We start from the raw sequence: 16855 nt of genomic DNA, 5'->3' as shown, positions 1-16855 counted from the left end.
CTGGCAGTCGTGATGATGAGATGAAATGCCTGCAAAGAACGGGAAGAGGAGGCGGGAAGGAGGCCGGATCTCCTGGGAAGGCCAGAAGGTCCTGAGGAGAAGAGGGCGTTCGCTTCTGTCTCCGAGGCCCTGTGGATCTCCCCAACCCCGAGGCCATGTCTCTCATCCCGGGGCCTGGGCTGAAGAGAGGGACGTGAAGGCAAAACCAAGGCCAGGCCTCTCTCCCGCCCTCCCTCCCTCTTTCTTGGGATCACAGAAGACACGGAGACACTTCTTTCCTCTTCTCAAAGAGACCTCCTTCGTTCTACAGCAGACCCATCACATTCACTCTTCCAAACAATCCTACCTTTCCTTTTGGCATCCAATGTTCTTTCCACCCTTCAAGCTGAGGTCAAGATTGGCCCTCAGGTCCCGGGAATGGCCGTTCATGGCGGAACGGCGAAGGAAAGGGCCGGGGAAGATTCTGCCCGGAGACGGATGACGTCAGGGAGGGAGGCGGATTCCCATTGGCGGACCCTGGGCGTTGGGAAAAAAAGAAAGGAGGAGCGTCTCTCTCTGTCTAGAGCTCCGTTCGACTGCCGAGAAGCCCCGCCCCTCTCTGGGCATCGTGCCCGCGGCTGCCATGTTGAGCCCGGGCGGAAGTCCACCGAGGAGGGAGGCGTCTTCCTAGAGAGACTCAGGACGAGAGGCGCCTTTTCCTGTCAGAGCGAGCGCGGGAGGGAGAGGAAGGAGGAAGCGGAGGAGGAGGAGGAGGAGGAGGAGGAGGAGGAGGGGTGAGTGTGCGTGTGCGTGTTGGGGGGGGGGGGCTGAGTGGGTCCCCGAGTCTCCCCCCGCGCCCCCCTCCGGCCTTGGCCTGCCTGGCCCTTCGCCTCAAGGCCTCCCTTCCGGCCTCCCTTCCTGGCCCGGCCTTCCTGCCTCCCCCCCCCCCCCCGCCCATCTCCATCTCCATCTCCATCTCCACGCAGAGGCGCCTCCCGCTCCTTGGCCTGGCCCCCCCTTCCCCGCTTCAGCAGCCTGCCTGCCATGAGGAGCGGGCCAGGAGAGTCCGGCCCAGGGCGAGTCTGCCTGGAGACGGGTGACGCGGAGAGACGAGGCCCATTCCCATTGGCCGATTCCTGGAGTGACCGTTTACGGCAGAAGGGCGGGGCGGGGGCGTTCCTGCCCGGAGACCGATGACGCCGCTCTGAGAGGAAGGCGGATTCTCATTGGGCGTTGGGAGGAAAGGAAAGAAGGGGCGTGTCTGTCCGCTTCTGTCTCTCCGTCTCGGGCCCCGCCCCTCTGTGGGTCTCCTGCCCGCGGCCGCCATGTTTCTTGAGGGCGGAAGTGCAGCGAGAGGCGGGAAGACGGGGGGAGGGGCCGGGCGGCGCTCTTTCCTGTCAGAAGGAAGGAAAGAAGGAAGGAAAGAAGGAAGGAAGGAGGAGGCCTTTCGGAGAGAGAGAGAGAGAGAGAGGAGGAGGTGAGTGGGGGAGGGATGGGGGGCGCCCCCTCTGCCCTCAGGCCTCCCTCCCTCCCTTCCTTCCTTCTTCTCGGCCTTTGGGAGGGAGCGGCCTGTCTGTCTGTCTGTCTGTCTGTCCAGGGACTCTGCGGCCTGCTCTCTCCTCTGCGCATGCGTCCTCTCTCTCCCCCTCCCCCTCCCCCTCCCATCCAGAAGACTGTGACGCGCTCTTGGTGGGGCTGCCCCTGAAGAAGGCTGTTTTCATGTTTGTCTTGTTACGCATTTTCAATGGTATCCTGAGGCTTTCATGCCAAGCTGCTTTGAGTCCCTTTTGGGGAGATCAAGCGGGGTATAAATATCCCAACAAACAACCACGAGCAGTTTTGGTTCTTGGCCAATGGACAGAGCAGTTCAAGCCCAACCTTCACCCTCAGTCTTCAATTCAATGTGGCTTTGTTTTTATAGGCATTCAAGGCGTCAGATGGTGCCCTTGTTGTCAGCCGCCCTCAATGATGTCAATACATCTCTCCCTCAAACGGATATACAGCAGAGTCTCACTTATCCAACATAAACGGGCCGGCAGAATGTTGGATAAGCGAATATGTTGGATAATAAGGAGGCACTAAGGAAAAGCCTATTAAACATCAAATGAGGTTATGATTTTACAAATGAAGCACCAAAACATCATGTTAGACAACAAATTTGACAGAAAAAGTAGTTCAATACGCAGTAATGCTATGTAGTAATTACTATATTTACGAATTTAGCACCAAAATATCACGATATATTGAAAACATTGACGACAAAAATGCGTTGGATAATCCAGAATGTTGGATAATGATGTAAATTTAGAGCAACGGGAAGAGCCAGGGAGGCAGTTCCATCTTGTCTCCTGTGCCATAGCAACATGCTGTGCTAATTTTATATACATATATATATATAATATACAATAATTTATAAATATACAATATATTGTATGTACTTATAATATTGATGATAATATTATAATGTAATACAATATTATACTAATTAATAATATAATATAATATTAATTATATATTATATATTAAATGTAATATTACTAATAAGATTACCATAAAATTATATAGTACAATATAGTAATTTAATGGCTTATATTGTGCTATGCTAATAATATATTGTATGTACATTTGAATTGTAAGCCGCTCTGAGTCCCCTTCGAGGTGAGAAGAGCGGCATATAAATGTAGTAAGTAAATAAATAAATAAATAAGTCTCTCCCTCAAACGGATATAGTCATTTTTTCCAACCTCTTTCGGGCGGATGAGTTAGAAACCCAGAGCTCAGGGAGAGATTTTGGAGCCTCCAGTGGCCTAGGGGATAAAAGCCTCGTGGCTTGAAGGTTGGGCTGCTGACCTGAAGGCTGCCAGGTTCAGATCCCACCCGGGGAGAGCGCGGGTGAGCTCCCTCTCTCAGCTCCAGCTCCATGTGGGGACATGAGAGAAGCTTCCCTCCCACAAGGATGGTAAAACATCAAAACATCCGGGCAACGTCCCCTGGGCAACGTCCTTGCAGACGGCCAATTCTCTCACTCCGGAAGCAACTCGGGTTGCTCCTGACACGAAAAAAAAGCGATAGATTCTCCTGAATTGACCGACTGTCCCCCCGTTTCAGTAGGGAAGGAGCAGACCTGATCGTTGGTCTAAAAAATGGAAAAGCAGTTGGATCGGATTTCATTATCCCGGAGATTCTGACATCGGATCCTGAGTGGTGGACCCTCTTCTTGGTGGCAGTCTTCACCATCATTAACAACACGGGCATCCTACCAAACCACTGGCAATTTGCCATTATAGTTCCAATCTACAGAAAAGGTGACCCTCCCGATCCTTCCAATTACTGGCCAATTAGCCTTCTATCGGTAATTGGAAAGCTTTGTGCAAAATTCCTATTGATAAAGTTGTAGACCAGGCTGGACCAGAACAAAACCATCAGCCCTGAGCAAACTGGATTCCGTAAGGATAAATCCGCCTTGGATCACTGCTTCGTACTTTCTCAAATACAGTAGAGTCTCACTAATCCAAGCCTCGCTTATCCAAGCCTCTGGATAATCCAAGCCATTTTTGTAGTCAATGTTTCCAATATATCGTGATATTTTGGTGCTAAATTCGTAAATACAGTAATTACAACATAACATTACTGCGTATTGAACTACTTTTTCTGTCAAATTTGTTGTCTAACATGAAGTTTTGGTGCTTAATTTGTAAAATCATAACCCAATTTGATGTTTAATAGACTTTTCCTTGATCAGTCCTTATTATCCAAGATATTCGCTTATCCAAGCATCTGCTGGCCCGTTTAGCTTGGATTAGTGAGACTCTACTGTACTCCATGTGTTACTGCATTACTCCCAGTTTTTGATCTTTCTTATCTTGACATCCATTGCTTAAACTACTAAAAAGAATCCCCCCAAAAGTTGATCTGTCTTCTATATTATTGTCCATTATTTTGAAATCCAATAGTCCTGTCTTTCTTCTTCAATCATCATCTTGTATTTGATCTTGGTTCAATTGCTTGTCTTTTCCTTTCAGTATTTATACCCCACCCTTCTCGCCCCGAAGGGGACTCAGAGCGGCTTACAGAACACGCATACGGCAAACATTCAGTGCCTGATTCTACAATTAACAAGGACAGACAACGCAGACACAGGTAAAAGCAACTTTTCCCATCTTATTTTCGGCATCTTGGAGGCTGTGCTCAACACTGGACATGGGGGGAGGGGGGGGCTGTCACTTCATCTTCCATGTTGAGGAGCTTCTTCCCGATCAGTGTCCTTAAGGGCATCTTTATTACCTCCCCACTGAAAGCAGTACCTATTTATCTACTCACATTTCTGCTTTCGTCCTGCTTGGTGGGCAGGTGAGCTGTGGCTATTTAAAACTGAAATAGACTGAACATATACCAATTCCAATTAACACGTTAAAATATGACACGATGTAACAAATGACACAAGGTAAATGACAATATAACAAAATTTGAAAAATGTTCTGCTTCTGGTTTGAAAGTATTATTTCCTGTTTTATTGTGCATTCCTTACTTGGAAAGGAGTTGCTCTACTCCGGAAACTTGGTTTTGTGGCTGCCACAAAGGAGTGAGAATTGAATTGGTTGAGACCTGGTGATGAGGAATTTATTGAAAAACCAGAGCAAAATGTGCTACAGCAGGATGTCCCTCCCGCAGAAACCAAGTTTTTGGGTTTGAGAAACTTTTCCCATGTTTTTGTGATGGAATCCATTAGGAAATAGCATTTCTTCTTCTTGATTGTTCCTGGCAACTTGCTCCTTTTTAAAGAAAACTGTGGTATCGTTGTATTTATTACCAAATGAATTTTAGAAGATTATTAGTCAAATCTGTTTGTTAGTAAGTTAGTGTTATACGTACACAAATTAATAGATACCGTTATCCTTCACCCCCCTTTCCCGCTACACAGCCTTTCTATGAACTAATGTCTCTTACATGAGGGGTTTGTCCATACTATTTAAAACAGATATAAAACAATCATCTGTTAAAGCACCACATTTTAAAATCTCATTCTTCTTGATCTCTTGTTCAGCCCATTTTTTCTTTTTTTATCTTCCGATCAGCGTTTTTAGTTCCAACTACTCATCGTTTTTTGGACTTCTCCTTTCTTTAATATCTGCTTTCACTACGTCCTGCTTTCACCATTCAAGAATATAATCTCGCTCATTCTTGTTTAAAGGCATTGTGGTCTCTTTCTTGGCCTTTGTTTCCTGTGCGGCATTCAGCATTTGCTTCAGAGGTCTGAACAACCTGTGTCTCCTTGTATATTCCAACTCTTTTTGAAGAGATTTGGTTTGGCCTCTTCTTCTGGCCCCAGATCTCTTCTGTGGTATCTCCCAACTAAATTGGAGGCTTCTCTTGTTCCACCTATAATAATAATAATAATAAACAACTTTATTTTTATATCCCGCCCCATCTCCCCGAAGGGACCACAACAGGAACAAGCCCAAAACAACAACACAACATATTTGACAGAAAAAACATTCCAACAATACACAAAATAAAATATGGACAATACATTAAAATCCAAGCAGATAAAATCAGAGTAATTAGAAGCAAACCAGTGGGGACAGGTTTCATAAAATGGTGTATCATGGAAATAAGTAACAGCGATAAAGTGCCATATGCTTTTAAAACATAAAGAAGTATTCTAATAACAGCTCTATTGGGCCTATTTATTCAAATGCGCTCCGGAACAACCATGTTTTCAATTCCCGGCGGAAAATGGGCAGGGAAGGAGCTAACCTGATCTCCTTAGGGAGAGAGTTCCAGAGCCGGGATGGGGGCCACTGCCGAGAAGGCCCTCTCCCTCCCTCGTCCCCACCAGCCGCATTTGAGACAAAGGCGGGGGCGAGAGGAGCGCCTCCCCGGATGATCTTAGGGGGTCCCCGGACTGTGGTAGAGGTTCCTTCTTTGGAGGCTTTTAAGCAGAGGCCGGATGGCCATCTGTCGGGGTGCTTTGAATGAGATTTCCTGCTTCTTAGCGGGAGGTTGGACTGGATGGCCCATGAGGTCTACTATTCTATGATTCTATGATTCGCGTTGGTTCGTAGGAGAGGAAGCGATCACGTAGATAGGCAGGTCCTGAACCGTTTAAGGCTTTATAGGTAACTAGCTGTGCCCGGCCATGCGTTGCTGTGGCAAAGTGGTGGTGGTGTTGGTTAAGATTTGTTGTGTAATTTTTATTTGACGTTATTTGTATTTTTTAATTAATTTTATTGTAAGTTATCTTTTTATTTTTTATATTTTATTATTTTCTTGTATAATTTTTAGTTATTTTTTGTTATTATGGTATTTTATTATATTAATTTTTTAGTGTTTTTAATTATTTTTTTAATGTTTTTTATTATTTTTTATTGGGTTGCTAGGAGACCAAGTTGGAGGAGCTTAGCCTTCTAACGGGCAGCAATTGGATAAAAGCAATTATTCCTCTCTCTCTAATTAGGACTTTATTTTTCTTTTCTTTTTGTTGTATCAACCTAGAGGCGTGGATGATGGGTTGTGTCGTCAAATTTCGAGGTTGGGGGGCCTGTAGTTTTGTTGTTTTGTGGGTCGCCGTGATGCCATTACTCTTTTATATATATAGATAACCTGCACCTTTAATTTGGCCCAGAAACTTTTGGAAACTTTTTCAGTTTCAATTGTCCTTCTTTGGGGGCCACTAGAGAATTCTTCATGATAGTATTCACTTGATCTAGCTTGTTGTTGGCACTATCGATTAATCCATTCAAAATTTCCACTGGTTTCATAACTTCTGTATGTTTAGCCAATATCTTATTATGTTGTTTTCCTTTCTCCATTTTAGGAGTTTTCAACTGAACATTGGATTTGTTATGTAACCACTTTCATCCAATAGATGTCATATTGTGATAAGTTTTCAAATAAATGTCTTTTCCAAACAAGCTCCTCTATTTGGCAATGCTTCAGGAAGATGTTTTGACTTCTGTTCAATTCAAGGTCTCACTGAAAAATCTTCCTTATTTCCTTTCTCTTTTCTCTCTAATCCAGAACATTACAAATCACGATTGCATTGGGACTGTACCTATTTCGTCACAAGAAGAACTTCACTTTATCTTCGATTTCAAAATTTGAGCTTCTTCATTCATTCTTGTTTCTCCTCTTTCTTCCTTTTCTGTTTTCAGAGTTACCTCTTTGTCTTTGTCTATAACAGATTTCATATGCAATAGGGTAACAGTGTAAATCAATGTTTCTCAACCAGGGGGTCGGGACCCCTGGGTAGCTCACGAGGGGGATGTCAGAGGTGTTGTCAAAGACCATCAGAAAACACATATTTCTGATGGTCTTAGGAACCCCTTTGGCAGTCCTTGTGAATGTGATCAACAAATTCTCTGGTTAATTGGGGGACTAATTATTTATTTATTTATTTATTTTATCAGACTTGTATACCGCTACTCCCAGTTTGGCTCAGAGCGGTTTAAATTAAATTAAATAAATTAAAACAATACACTTAGCTTTAAAATAACAATAAAAACAGACATAGCCCCATGTTTTTCACCCATCGAAAGCTTGTCGGAAGAGCAAGGTTTTGCAGGCTTTCCAAAAGGCAAGTAGGCCTCGGATACAAGGCATTCTATAAATGAGGGGCTACAATCGAGAAGGCTCTCTGCCTAGTAGAAGACAAATGATAAGTCCGTATGTTAGGGACTTCAAGCAAATTTTGGTCTTTGGACCGAAGTAATCTCTGGGGTTGGTAGGGGGATAAGCGGGCCCTCAGGTACGCCGGCCCCAAACCATGTAAGGCCTTAAAGGTTAGTACCAGTATCTTGAAAGTAATCCGGTACTCAATCGGTAGCCAGTGCAGCTGTTGTAGAATTGGGGTGATACGCCACCTCGCCGGCACCCCGGCGAGAAGACGGAGCCGCCGCGTTTTGCACCAGCTTTAGTTTCCGGATCACTGACAGAGGAAGGCCAATGTAGAGGGCGTTACAGTAGCCGAGCCTCAAGATGACCGTCGCCTGGATCACCTAGATAGGTAGGGAGCCAGTCGCCTAGCCTGACGTAGATGGAAAAACGCAGATCTGCTCACAGCAGAGACCTGGGCCTCCATTGTGAGCAGAGGGTCCAATAAGACACCAAGACTTTTTACAGAAGATGACGGACGCAGTGTCTCGCCATCCAGGGTAGGCAGCTGCATCTCCCCCCCACCCGGACGGCCCAGCCAAAGGATCTCCGTCTTCGCTGGATTCACCCTCAACCTGCTGGCACGCAATCATCCAGTAACGGCCTCAAGGCACTGATGGAAACTGTCGGGTATGGAGTCCGACCGGCCCTCCATCCTCAGAATGAGCTGTGTGTCATCAGCGTACTGGTGGCACTCGAGCCCAAAGCTCCACACCAGTCGGGCAAGCGGTCGCATATAGATGTTAAATAATAGAGGAGAGAGAATAGCTCCCTGTGGGACCCCACAAGTTAGCGGAGACCACGCTGAAACCATCCCTCCCCTCACCACCCGCTGTCCCTGATTCTGGAGGAAGGAGGACACCCATTTAAGGGGTATCCCCCTAACCCCCGTCATGGCTAGGCGATGGGTCAATAGATTGTGATCGGCCGTACCAAATGCTGCTGTGAGATCCAATAACACGAGCAGCGCTGATCCGCCTTGATCCCTTTGGCAGCGAAGCTGATCTGTGATGGCAACTAGCACAGTCTCCGTCCCGTGCCCCCTACGGAAGCCGGACTGGAAGGGATCAAGTCCGGCTGTGCGATTGAGGAACTGCTGCAACTGTTCCGCTGCTGCCCTCTCAACCACCTTGCCCAGAAACGGAAGATTCGAGACTGGGCGGTAGCTGGGGGGAACCGAACGATCCCAGTCTGGTTTCTTCAGCAGCGGAGATACCATCGCCTCTTTTAAACCCTCTGGAAAAACTCCTTGCTCAAGGGAGCTATTTATTATATTCAACAGAGGTTCACGTAATCCCTCCAGGCAAGATCTTACTAGCCAGGAGGGACACGGATCGAGGGAGCAGGTGGTCGGCCTAGTTGCAGTCATCTGGTGGCACAAGCTATACCTGGTACTACCCAGATGACGGTCAGAAGCATCATCTTTAGCACATAATTTTAGTTCGAGCCACAACATTGTCTCCTGTGCAAAAGCAAACTTTTGCCTTTATTTTTCCTTCATTTACAATGTAATGTCTTCCTGTCCTTGTTGCCTTTCTATGAATCCGCTGCAGTTTGCCAATGTCCTTTCTAAAATGGACTGAACTGAGCAGAACTGGGCAGGAATCATGTCTCCCACCCAAGGGTGCTGTTGGAGTGCAGAAGGATCTGGAGGGCAGCAGGATTCCCACTCACCCTGGGGGTCTGTCCATCTGTCTCCTCTATACCGCCTTCTCTCATGTACTGCTGCTAGGCTGAGTGCCTTCCACCCTGTGCTTCTGCATCGCTATCTCTGTTTTTGTGGCATCAGTGTAGAAGTTTGCATTTTCCTTGGTTTTTCTCTTTGCCTTGGTTCTGCCTGAAGTTACATACCTTTGTGGTATAGGTTTTGTAAGAATGCAGTATGTCAAGGAACTTTGTGGCCTAATGTGCTCTCAGTGTCTCCAGGCGCCTTGCTTTAGAAACGTGGGGCAGGGATCACGCTGCAGGGAAAGAGAGGATCAGGAAAATATCTCTCCCCCAAGTTGGAGGAAGTATTTTTCTCCCAAGACTGATCACTTGGGATAGTCTGTCCATACAGATGGCCACTCAGGTTTTGAGTGGAGATGTGAAGAAGCGGGATCTAGGTAGGAAATGCTTTGCATCGTTAGCCCCTTTCCGTGTTGACCATATTATTAGAGGCCTTCCTTTACCAAGGTTGGATTAGACACAGGATCTTAGGCCGCTATCCCCTTTGCAGGGATTGTTCTTTGTTGGGCAAGTGTTAAAGTGCTTCTCAGGAGGCAACGGGCTCTTACCAGTTGGGCCAGTCTTTCTCCCCTCTTCCCCTGTGATTGCTACAGCACTAGGCTATTGTTCTTCATGTTCAATGAGATCTTTCTGTACTCTGCTCCTAATAAGATTTTCCTCTTATTCATCTCGCAGGTAACCTCTAAACGAACCTTATGAAGAAAACATTGCCCTTAGCCTTTCGTCTGAAATGAAAGTACGCAGGATTAACAAGAACAAGAAATGAATTGGAGAAATTATATTTCAAGCTACATACCTTTAAATGTAAGGAAAGGGAGGATTGTGCTGTAAAAAGAGGGGTTGGTAAAGAGAAAATAAGGCTACAGCAATACAGAGACTGGGAAGAGGAAATGTCCTATTCAGGAGTCCATATCTGTGAACTTCAGGCATAATATTAGAATAATAAATGTTAAAAAATGGAAAATTCATTGTCAAAATCACACACAGGGGAGAAGCGACATAATTGTAAGGACTGTGGGAAATGTTTCATTGAGAGAAGTTCTCTTGCTAAACATCAACGAACTCACTCAGGAGAGAAGCCATATAAATGTGTGGAATGTGGAAAGAGCTTCAGTCAGAGTGGAAATCTACACACCCATCAGAGGACCCACACAAGGGAGAAGCCACATACATGCATGGAATGTGGAAAGAGCTTCAGTAAGAGTGGACATCTGCGTATCCATCAGAGGATGCACACAGGAGAGAAGCCACATACATGCATGGAATGTGGAAAGAGCTTCAGTCGGAGTGACTATCTACGTTCCCATCAAAGGACTCACACAGGAGAGAAGCCACATACATGCATGGAATGTGGAAAGAGCTTCAGTGAGAGTGGACATCTGCGTATCCATCAAAGGATTCACACAGGGGAGAAGCCATATAAATGCATGGAATGTGGAAAGAGCTTCAGTGAGAGTGGAAATCTACGCAACCATCAAAGGACTCACACAGGGGAGAAGCCATATAAATGCATGGAATGTGGAAAGAGCTTCAGTGAGAGTGGAAATCTACGCAACCATCAAAGGACTCACACAGGGGAGAAGCCATATAAATGCATGGAATGTGGAAAGAGCTTCAGTCGGAGTGGAGATCTACGCACCCATCAAAGGATTCACACAGGGGAGAAGCCACATACATGCATGGAATGTGGAAAGAGATTCAGTCAGAGTGGACATCTGCGTATCCATCAAAGGACTCACACAGGGGAGAAGCCACATACATGCATGGAATGTGGAAAGAGCTTCAGTAAGAGTGGACATCTGCGTATCCATCAAAGGACTCACACAGGGGAGAAGCCACATACATGCATGGAATGTGGAAAGAGCTTCAGTCACAGTGGACATCTGCGTATCCATCAAAGGATGCACACAGGAGAGAAGCCACATACATGCATGGAATGTGGAAAGAGCTTCAGTCATAGTGGAAGTCTACGCACCCATCAAAGGATTCACACAGGGGAGAAGCCACATACATGCATGGAATGTGGAAAGAGATTCAGTGAGAGTGGACATCTGCGCACCCATCAAAGGACTCACACAGGGGAGAAGCCACATACATGCAGGGAATGTGGAAAGAGCTTCAGTAAGAGTGGAAATCTACACACCCATCAGAGGACCCACACAAGGGAGAAGCCACATACATGCATGGAATGTGGAAAGAGCTTCAGTCAGAGTGGAAATCTACGCACCCATCAAAGGACTCACACAGGAGAGAAGCCACATACATGCATGGAATGTGGAAAGAGCTTCAGTCGGAGTGACTATCTACGTTCCCATCAAAGGACTCACACAGGAGAGAAGCCACATACATGCATGGAATGTGGAAAGAGCTTCAGTGGGAGTGGAGATCTGCGTATCCATCAAAGGATTCACACAGGGGAGAAGCCACATACGTGCATGGAATGTGGAAAGAGCTTCAGTAAGAGTGGACATCTGCGTATCCATCAAAGGACTCACACAGGAGAGAAGCCACATACATGCATGGAATGTGGAAAGAGATTCAGTGAGAGTGGACATCTGCGTATCCATCAAAGGATTCACACAGGAGAGAAGCCACATACATGCATGGAATGTGGAAAGAGCTTCAGTCAGAGTGGACATCTGCGTATCCATCAAAGGATCCACACAGGGGAGAAGCCACATAAATGCATGGAATGTGGAAAGAGCTTCAGTCGGAGTGGAGATCTATGCACCCATCAAAGGACTCACACAGGGGAGAAGCCACATAAATGCATGGAATGTGGAAAGAGCTTCAGTCAGAGTGGAGATCTACGCACCCATCAAAGGATGCACATAGGAGAGAAGCCACATAAATAGGACAAGTGCAAAGAAGCCAGAATGTTTGTCCAAAGAACTTCTAAGGACTATGACTTAAAATAGACATGAACAGGAAGTGGAAGGGGAAGAAATCACAAAATCATATAACCATAGAGTTGGAAGAGACCTCATGGGTCATCTAGTCCAACCCCCTGCCAAGAAGCAGGAAATTCCATTCAAAGCACCCCGGACAGATGGCCATCCAGCCTCTGCTTAAAAGCCTCCAAAGAAGGTTCCACAGCTGAACTGCTCTCACAGTGAGGAAGTTCTTCCTTATGTTCAGGTGGAATCCCCTTTCCTGTATTTTGAAGCCATTATTCTGCATCCTAGTTTGCAGAGCAGCAGATAACAAGCTTGCTCCCTCCTCCTTATGGGATTTTGGCCTGCATAAATAGGGGCAGAGTGTCTAGATCCAGGGAAGTCATGCTCCCCCTCTATTCTGCCTTGGTCAGACCACTTTACCTGGAATCACACTGTGTCTAATTCTGGGCACTGCAATTGAAAGGACACGTTGAAAAGCTGGAAGGTGTCCAGAGGATGGCGACTAAAATGATCAAGGGTCTGGAGAACAAGCCCCATGGGGAGCGGCTTAAAGACCTGGGCATGTTTAGCCTGCAGAAGAGAAGGCTGAGAGGAGACATGATAGCCATGTACAAATATGTGAGGGGAAGTCATAGGGAGGAGGGAGCAAGCTTGTTTTCTGCTGCCCTGGAGACTAGGACGCAATGGAACAATGCCTTCAAACTACAGGAAAGGAGATTCCACGTGAACATCAGGAAGAACTTCCTCACGGTGAGAAGGGCTGTTCGGCAGTGGAACTCTCTCCCCCGGACTGTGGTGGAGGCTCCTTCTTTGGAGGCTTTGAGGCAGAGGCTGGATGACCATCTGTCGGGGGTGCTTTGAATGCGATTTCCTGCTTCTTGTCAGGGGGTTGGACTGGATGGCCCATGAGGTCTCTTCCAACTCTGGGATTCAATGATTCTATGATTTAAAGTGAGTAAATTGAGATAAAAATCAGCATGCAGCAAGAGTTTTGTAGATTGGTTTTTCTATTAGTTTTGTTCTTTTTATGTAGGTTATGTGTCCTTGAAGCTTTAATGTTTCTTATGTAGTCCTTTCCTTAAAAATGCCAAAATTGTAATTTATATTAAGAATTATCAGAACAACCTATTAAGAGGACAGAAATAAAGCCAGGAAAGCTCCAGGTTTGGAGGGATTGGGAACAGAATATTACAAAAGTATTAGAGAAATATTGACTGCAACAATATTAGAATTGTATATTGGAATAATGATTGTGGAGAAAATACCAGAATCGTGGAGGAAGTCATTCATAATATTAATATGAAAAGATTTAACAGACCCAGGGTCTTACAGGCCCACATCATTAGTTAATCAGGATGAAAGGTTTTTATCAGTTATAATAGCCAATAGAATGAATAAATTCATGTACAAGTATATATGAAAAGATCAATCTGGGTTTGTAAAAGGAAGACAAATGTTACTAGCATTAGATATATTTAATGCTTTGATTGTGTAGCATGGCAGATAATAAGTGAGATTATGAATTAATTTGGAATGGGAAGTAGAATAAAAGGATGATTAGAACCATTTTATTTGCTATGGTGATAGAATTATGTGCAAACGCCATCCAAAAAGGTAAGAATGTAGAAGGTGTAGGAATAAAGGAAAAGCAGAAGGTGAGCTTATTTGCTGATGACACATTGTTATTGATTAAATATCTGGGTAGGTCAAATGGATAGGAGAGAGGATCATTGAAAGATATTTGGGAAAACAGTGGGTTTATATTATACAAAGAAAGAAGAAAAAGACTTTATAGAACAGAGCCATACGGGAATTAGAATCAAGAACAAACTAAAATACCTGGGAGTAAGTATAACAAAGGACTTAAAAGAAATAGAAGAGGTAAATGTAGTAGCATTGAGAAAAATAGTTCGAAAAAACTAATACACATCTATCTTGTTTGGAAAGACAGCAATACTAAAAATGAAAATGCTTCTGAGGATAAACTTTATACTTACATATACCTTATATTTATAACGCCATTTCAGATTACAGAAGAAGAGTTGAATACATTATTTCTTTGCAACATTTCTACCCCACCTTTCTCCACCCCAAAGGAGACTCATTTGGACAAATGATAAATACTGTAATGGCAGTCAAAGAAATTGACTAAACAAGTTACAGAACAGATCTCAAAAAGAAGAAGGATTAGCGCTTCCTCATATCAAAAAATATTATAAAGCAAACAGACTGGGATTGGTTATACAAGGAATGATGAAAAGGAGGATGTAGAATAGTTAATAATGGATTCAGGAAAAGTGGAGGAAGAAATTCGTAATATGTTTTAAAATAGTTTATGAAAAAAAAATAAGGTAAACTGGGAACCCAATGTTGAGTAATGCATTAGAAATATGGAACAAATACAGGAGAAAGTTAATAACAGATGGCTCAATAATAACCCCAATTATAATGGAAAAGACATTTCCAAAAAATAAAAAATATATATGATGGATAAAAAAATTAAGGGGAAAAACTTAGATAAAATAGGGGATTGGCCAAAGGTTGGAATGAAGAAAGAAAAGATTAGGAACATAAAAATTTGAAAGGAATATCCAGTAAAATTTCTAAAATATTAATTGAAAAAAAACAAAGGAAAAGTAAAGAATAACACCTTCAAGAAGATTTGGAAAGAAGATATAGGAATGAAAATCAATGAAACAGAGGGGTTACAATTATAGGGACAAAGACACTTGAAAAATATATCCATATGTGTTAAAGAAAATTATTATTTAGTTGATATGGAAATGGTACCTCACACCCATAAGAATAGGAAATATAAATAAAAACTACTCAAACAATTGCTGGAGAGGATGCCAAGAATCGGGAACATACATACATATGTGGTGGCAGTGTCAATATGTAAATAATTTCTGGGGAAAAGTATTAAGAGAGATAGACACAATGAACATTCAAATAGAAAGAAGTCTTAGCATGGCTTTATTCTCATTATATAATAATAAACAGTTGGAAAAAGAGGACAAAGATGCAATAACAAACGCATTAACAATTGCAAGACAGCTTATAGCAAGGAACTGGAAAAGGGAAATAAATATAGAGATAGAAGAATGGTATAAGGAAGTATGGAAACTGGGAAGAAATGATAGGTTGACGTGGAAAGGGATTTAGAAACAAAGTGGTTGTGATGATGTCTGCAGAAAATGTATTGGAAGAGGATTAAAAAAGAAAGTCGGAATTACCTCCACAAGAGGGAATGAAAAGGAATTTTGGACAGATGATAAATAAAAAAAGTGACTTGGGGGAGGGAACACGGTGGTGAGGGTAAGAAATCTGTATATAAGCGTGAAAATAACAGTAGATGCCAAATGTTAATGTATTGTAGATTGTACTGAATATTATGTGGCTGCTGTAAAAGGATGTACGAATTTTTTTTAAAAAAATTAATAAATGTATTTGTAATTTGTATAAATATGCATTTGTTTTTATTTCTTGTCTTTGAATATAAATTATTTTTAAAAACAGATTATGATGTAGCAGCTATAAAAGCCAATGTGATTCTAGGCTGTCCCGATAGGAGGATTCTGTCTATATCCAAGGAAGTCACGGCCTCCTTTCTTCCGCTTTGGTCAGACTCACCTGGAATGACCCTGTCTCCAGGTCTCGGTCCCACAATTCAAGACGGATATTGACAGGTCAGAATATCTCCAGAGACGGGATGTAGAGAAGGGCGGAGAGAGACAGCTGGGTATGTTTCACTTGGAGGAAAGAAGGAAGGGCTTCTCCCTCGGCAGGAAGGAAATGTTGGATCCCAAAAGGGTTGGCCGTGGTCAGGATGAGAGGTGGACGGAGAGGAAAGGCGTGTCCATGAGACCCCGTGTTGCCTCCTCCTGGAATGGACTCCTAGGACCCTAGAGCCGGAAGAGACCCCCAAGGGCCACCCCGTCCTGCCCCTGCCATGCAGGAAGGCACAATCAAAGCACTCCCGATAGATAGCCTCTGCAAAGAAGCCTCCAGAGAAGGAGACTCCACCATACTCTGAGGCAGCCTAGGCCACTCTCCAACAGCTCTTACTCGTTCTTATTGTTTTTCTAAGTATCTTTGTATATTAACAGAAGACCTGTAAATAGTTATAAGTAGTGAATAAATCAAGAATAAAAACTTCAAGGACTTTGGATGAAAGTCAGAACTCAAGAGTGTTTATTCAAAGAGACGAACTACTTTACAAGGCCAGAGGCTGTGAAACTGTGACCAGGACTCTGCAGTGTTTTGGGGGTTGGAATCAACGCCTTGCCTATGAGACAGTCTGTCCCATTGTATAGCTGGAGGAGGCCGTGAGAGGACTGAATTCACCTGCCTGTCTAGCAGGGGTGTTGCGTGTGTGTTTTACTCTGCTTCTCCTTTCCTTCCATCACTCATTAACACTTGACTAGTTGTGCAGGCCTCACCTACACAACAGAAAGCATTTCCTGAAGGTCAGAGCTGTTCAGTAGTGGAGTCTGCTCCTATCGGGAATCCATAAGAGTCTCCTTTGGAGGTTTGTAAGCAGAGACGGCATGCCCATCTGTTGGGGGTGCTTTGGTGGTTTATTCCTGCGTGGTCTG

General features: G+C 44.1%; 2 protein-coding genes and 1 long non-coding RNA gene across 3 annotated transcripts in view; 1 reads left to right on the top strand and 2 right to left on the bottom strand.

The window, feature by feature from the left end:
• The window catches only part of LOC100553212 (gastrula zinc finger protein XlCGF17.1), an 81890-nt gene that overhangs the window by 11846 nt on the left and 53189 nt on the right, over nucleotides 1-16855 (bottom strand). The gene's annotated exons all lie outside the window — the stretch shown is intronic.
• Nucleotides 1377-15723, top strand: LOC134295001 (zinc finger protein 814-like). Its single transcript, XM_062966953.1, has 3 exons — nucleotides 1377-1456; nucleotides 4002-4119; nucleotides 10036-15723. The coding sequence occupies exon 3, from the start codon at nucleotides 10317-10319 to the stop codon at nucleotides 12213-12215; it is 1899 nt and encodes a 632-aa protein (XP_062823023.1). The 5' UTR covers nucleotides 1377-1456; nucleotides 4002-4119; nucleotides 10036-10316; the 3' UTR covers nucleotides 12216-15723.
• Nucleotides 4462-10039, bottom strand: LOC134295005 (uncharacterized). The gene is made up of 2 exons (XR_010001587.1): nucleotides 9909-10039; nucleotides 4462-5358 (listed from the first exon to the last, which is right to left on the bottom strand). It is a non-coding gene; the product is annotated as an uncharacterized LOC134295005 (long non-coding RNA).

This window comes from Anolis carolinensis, unplaced genomic scaffold (genome assembly GCF_035594765.1).
Source record: "Anolis carolinensis isolate JA03-04 unplaced genomic scaffold, rAnoCar3.1.pri scaffold_52, whole genome shotgun sequence".
Lineage (NCBI taxonomy): Eukaryota > Metazoa > Chordata > Lepidosauria > Squamata > Dactyloidae > Anolis > Anolis carolinensis.
This window is presented reverse-complemented; position numbering and strand designations above follow the sequence as displayed.

Excerpts from the sequence above, each read along its gene's own strand:
- LOC134295001 (XM_062966953.1), top strand. The coding sequence starts at position 10,317 with ATGGAAAATTCATTGTCAAAATCACACACAGGGGAGAAGCGACATAAT.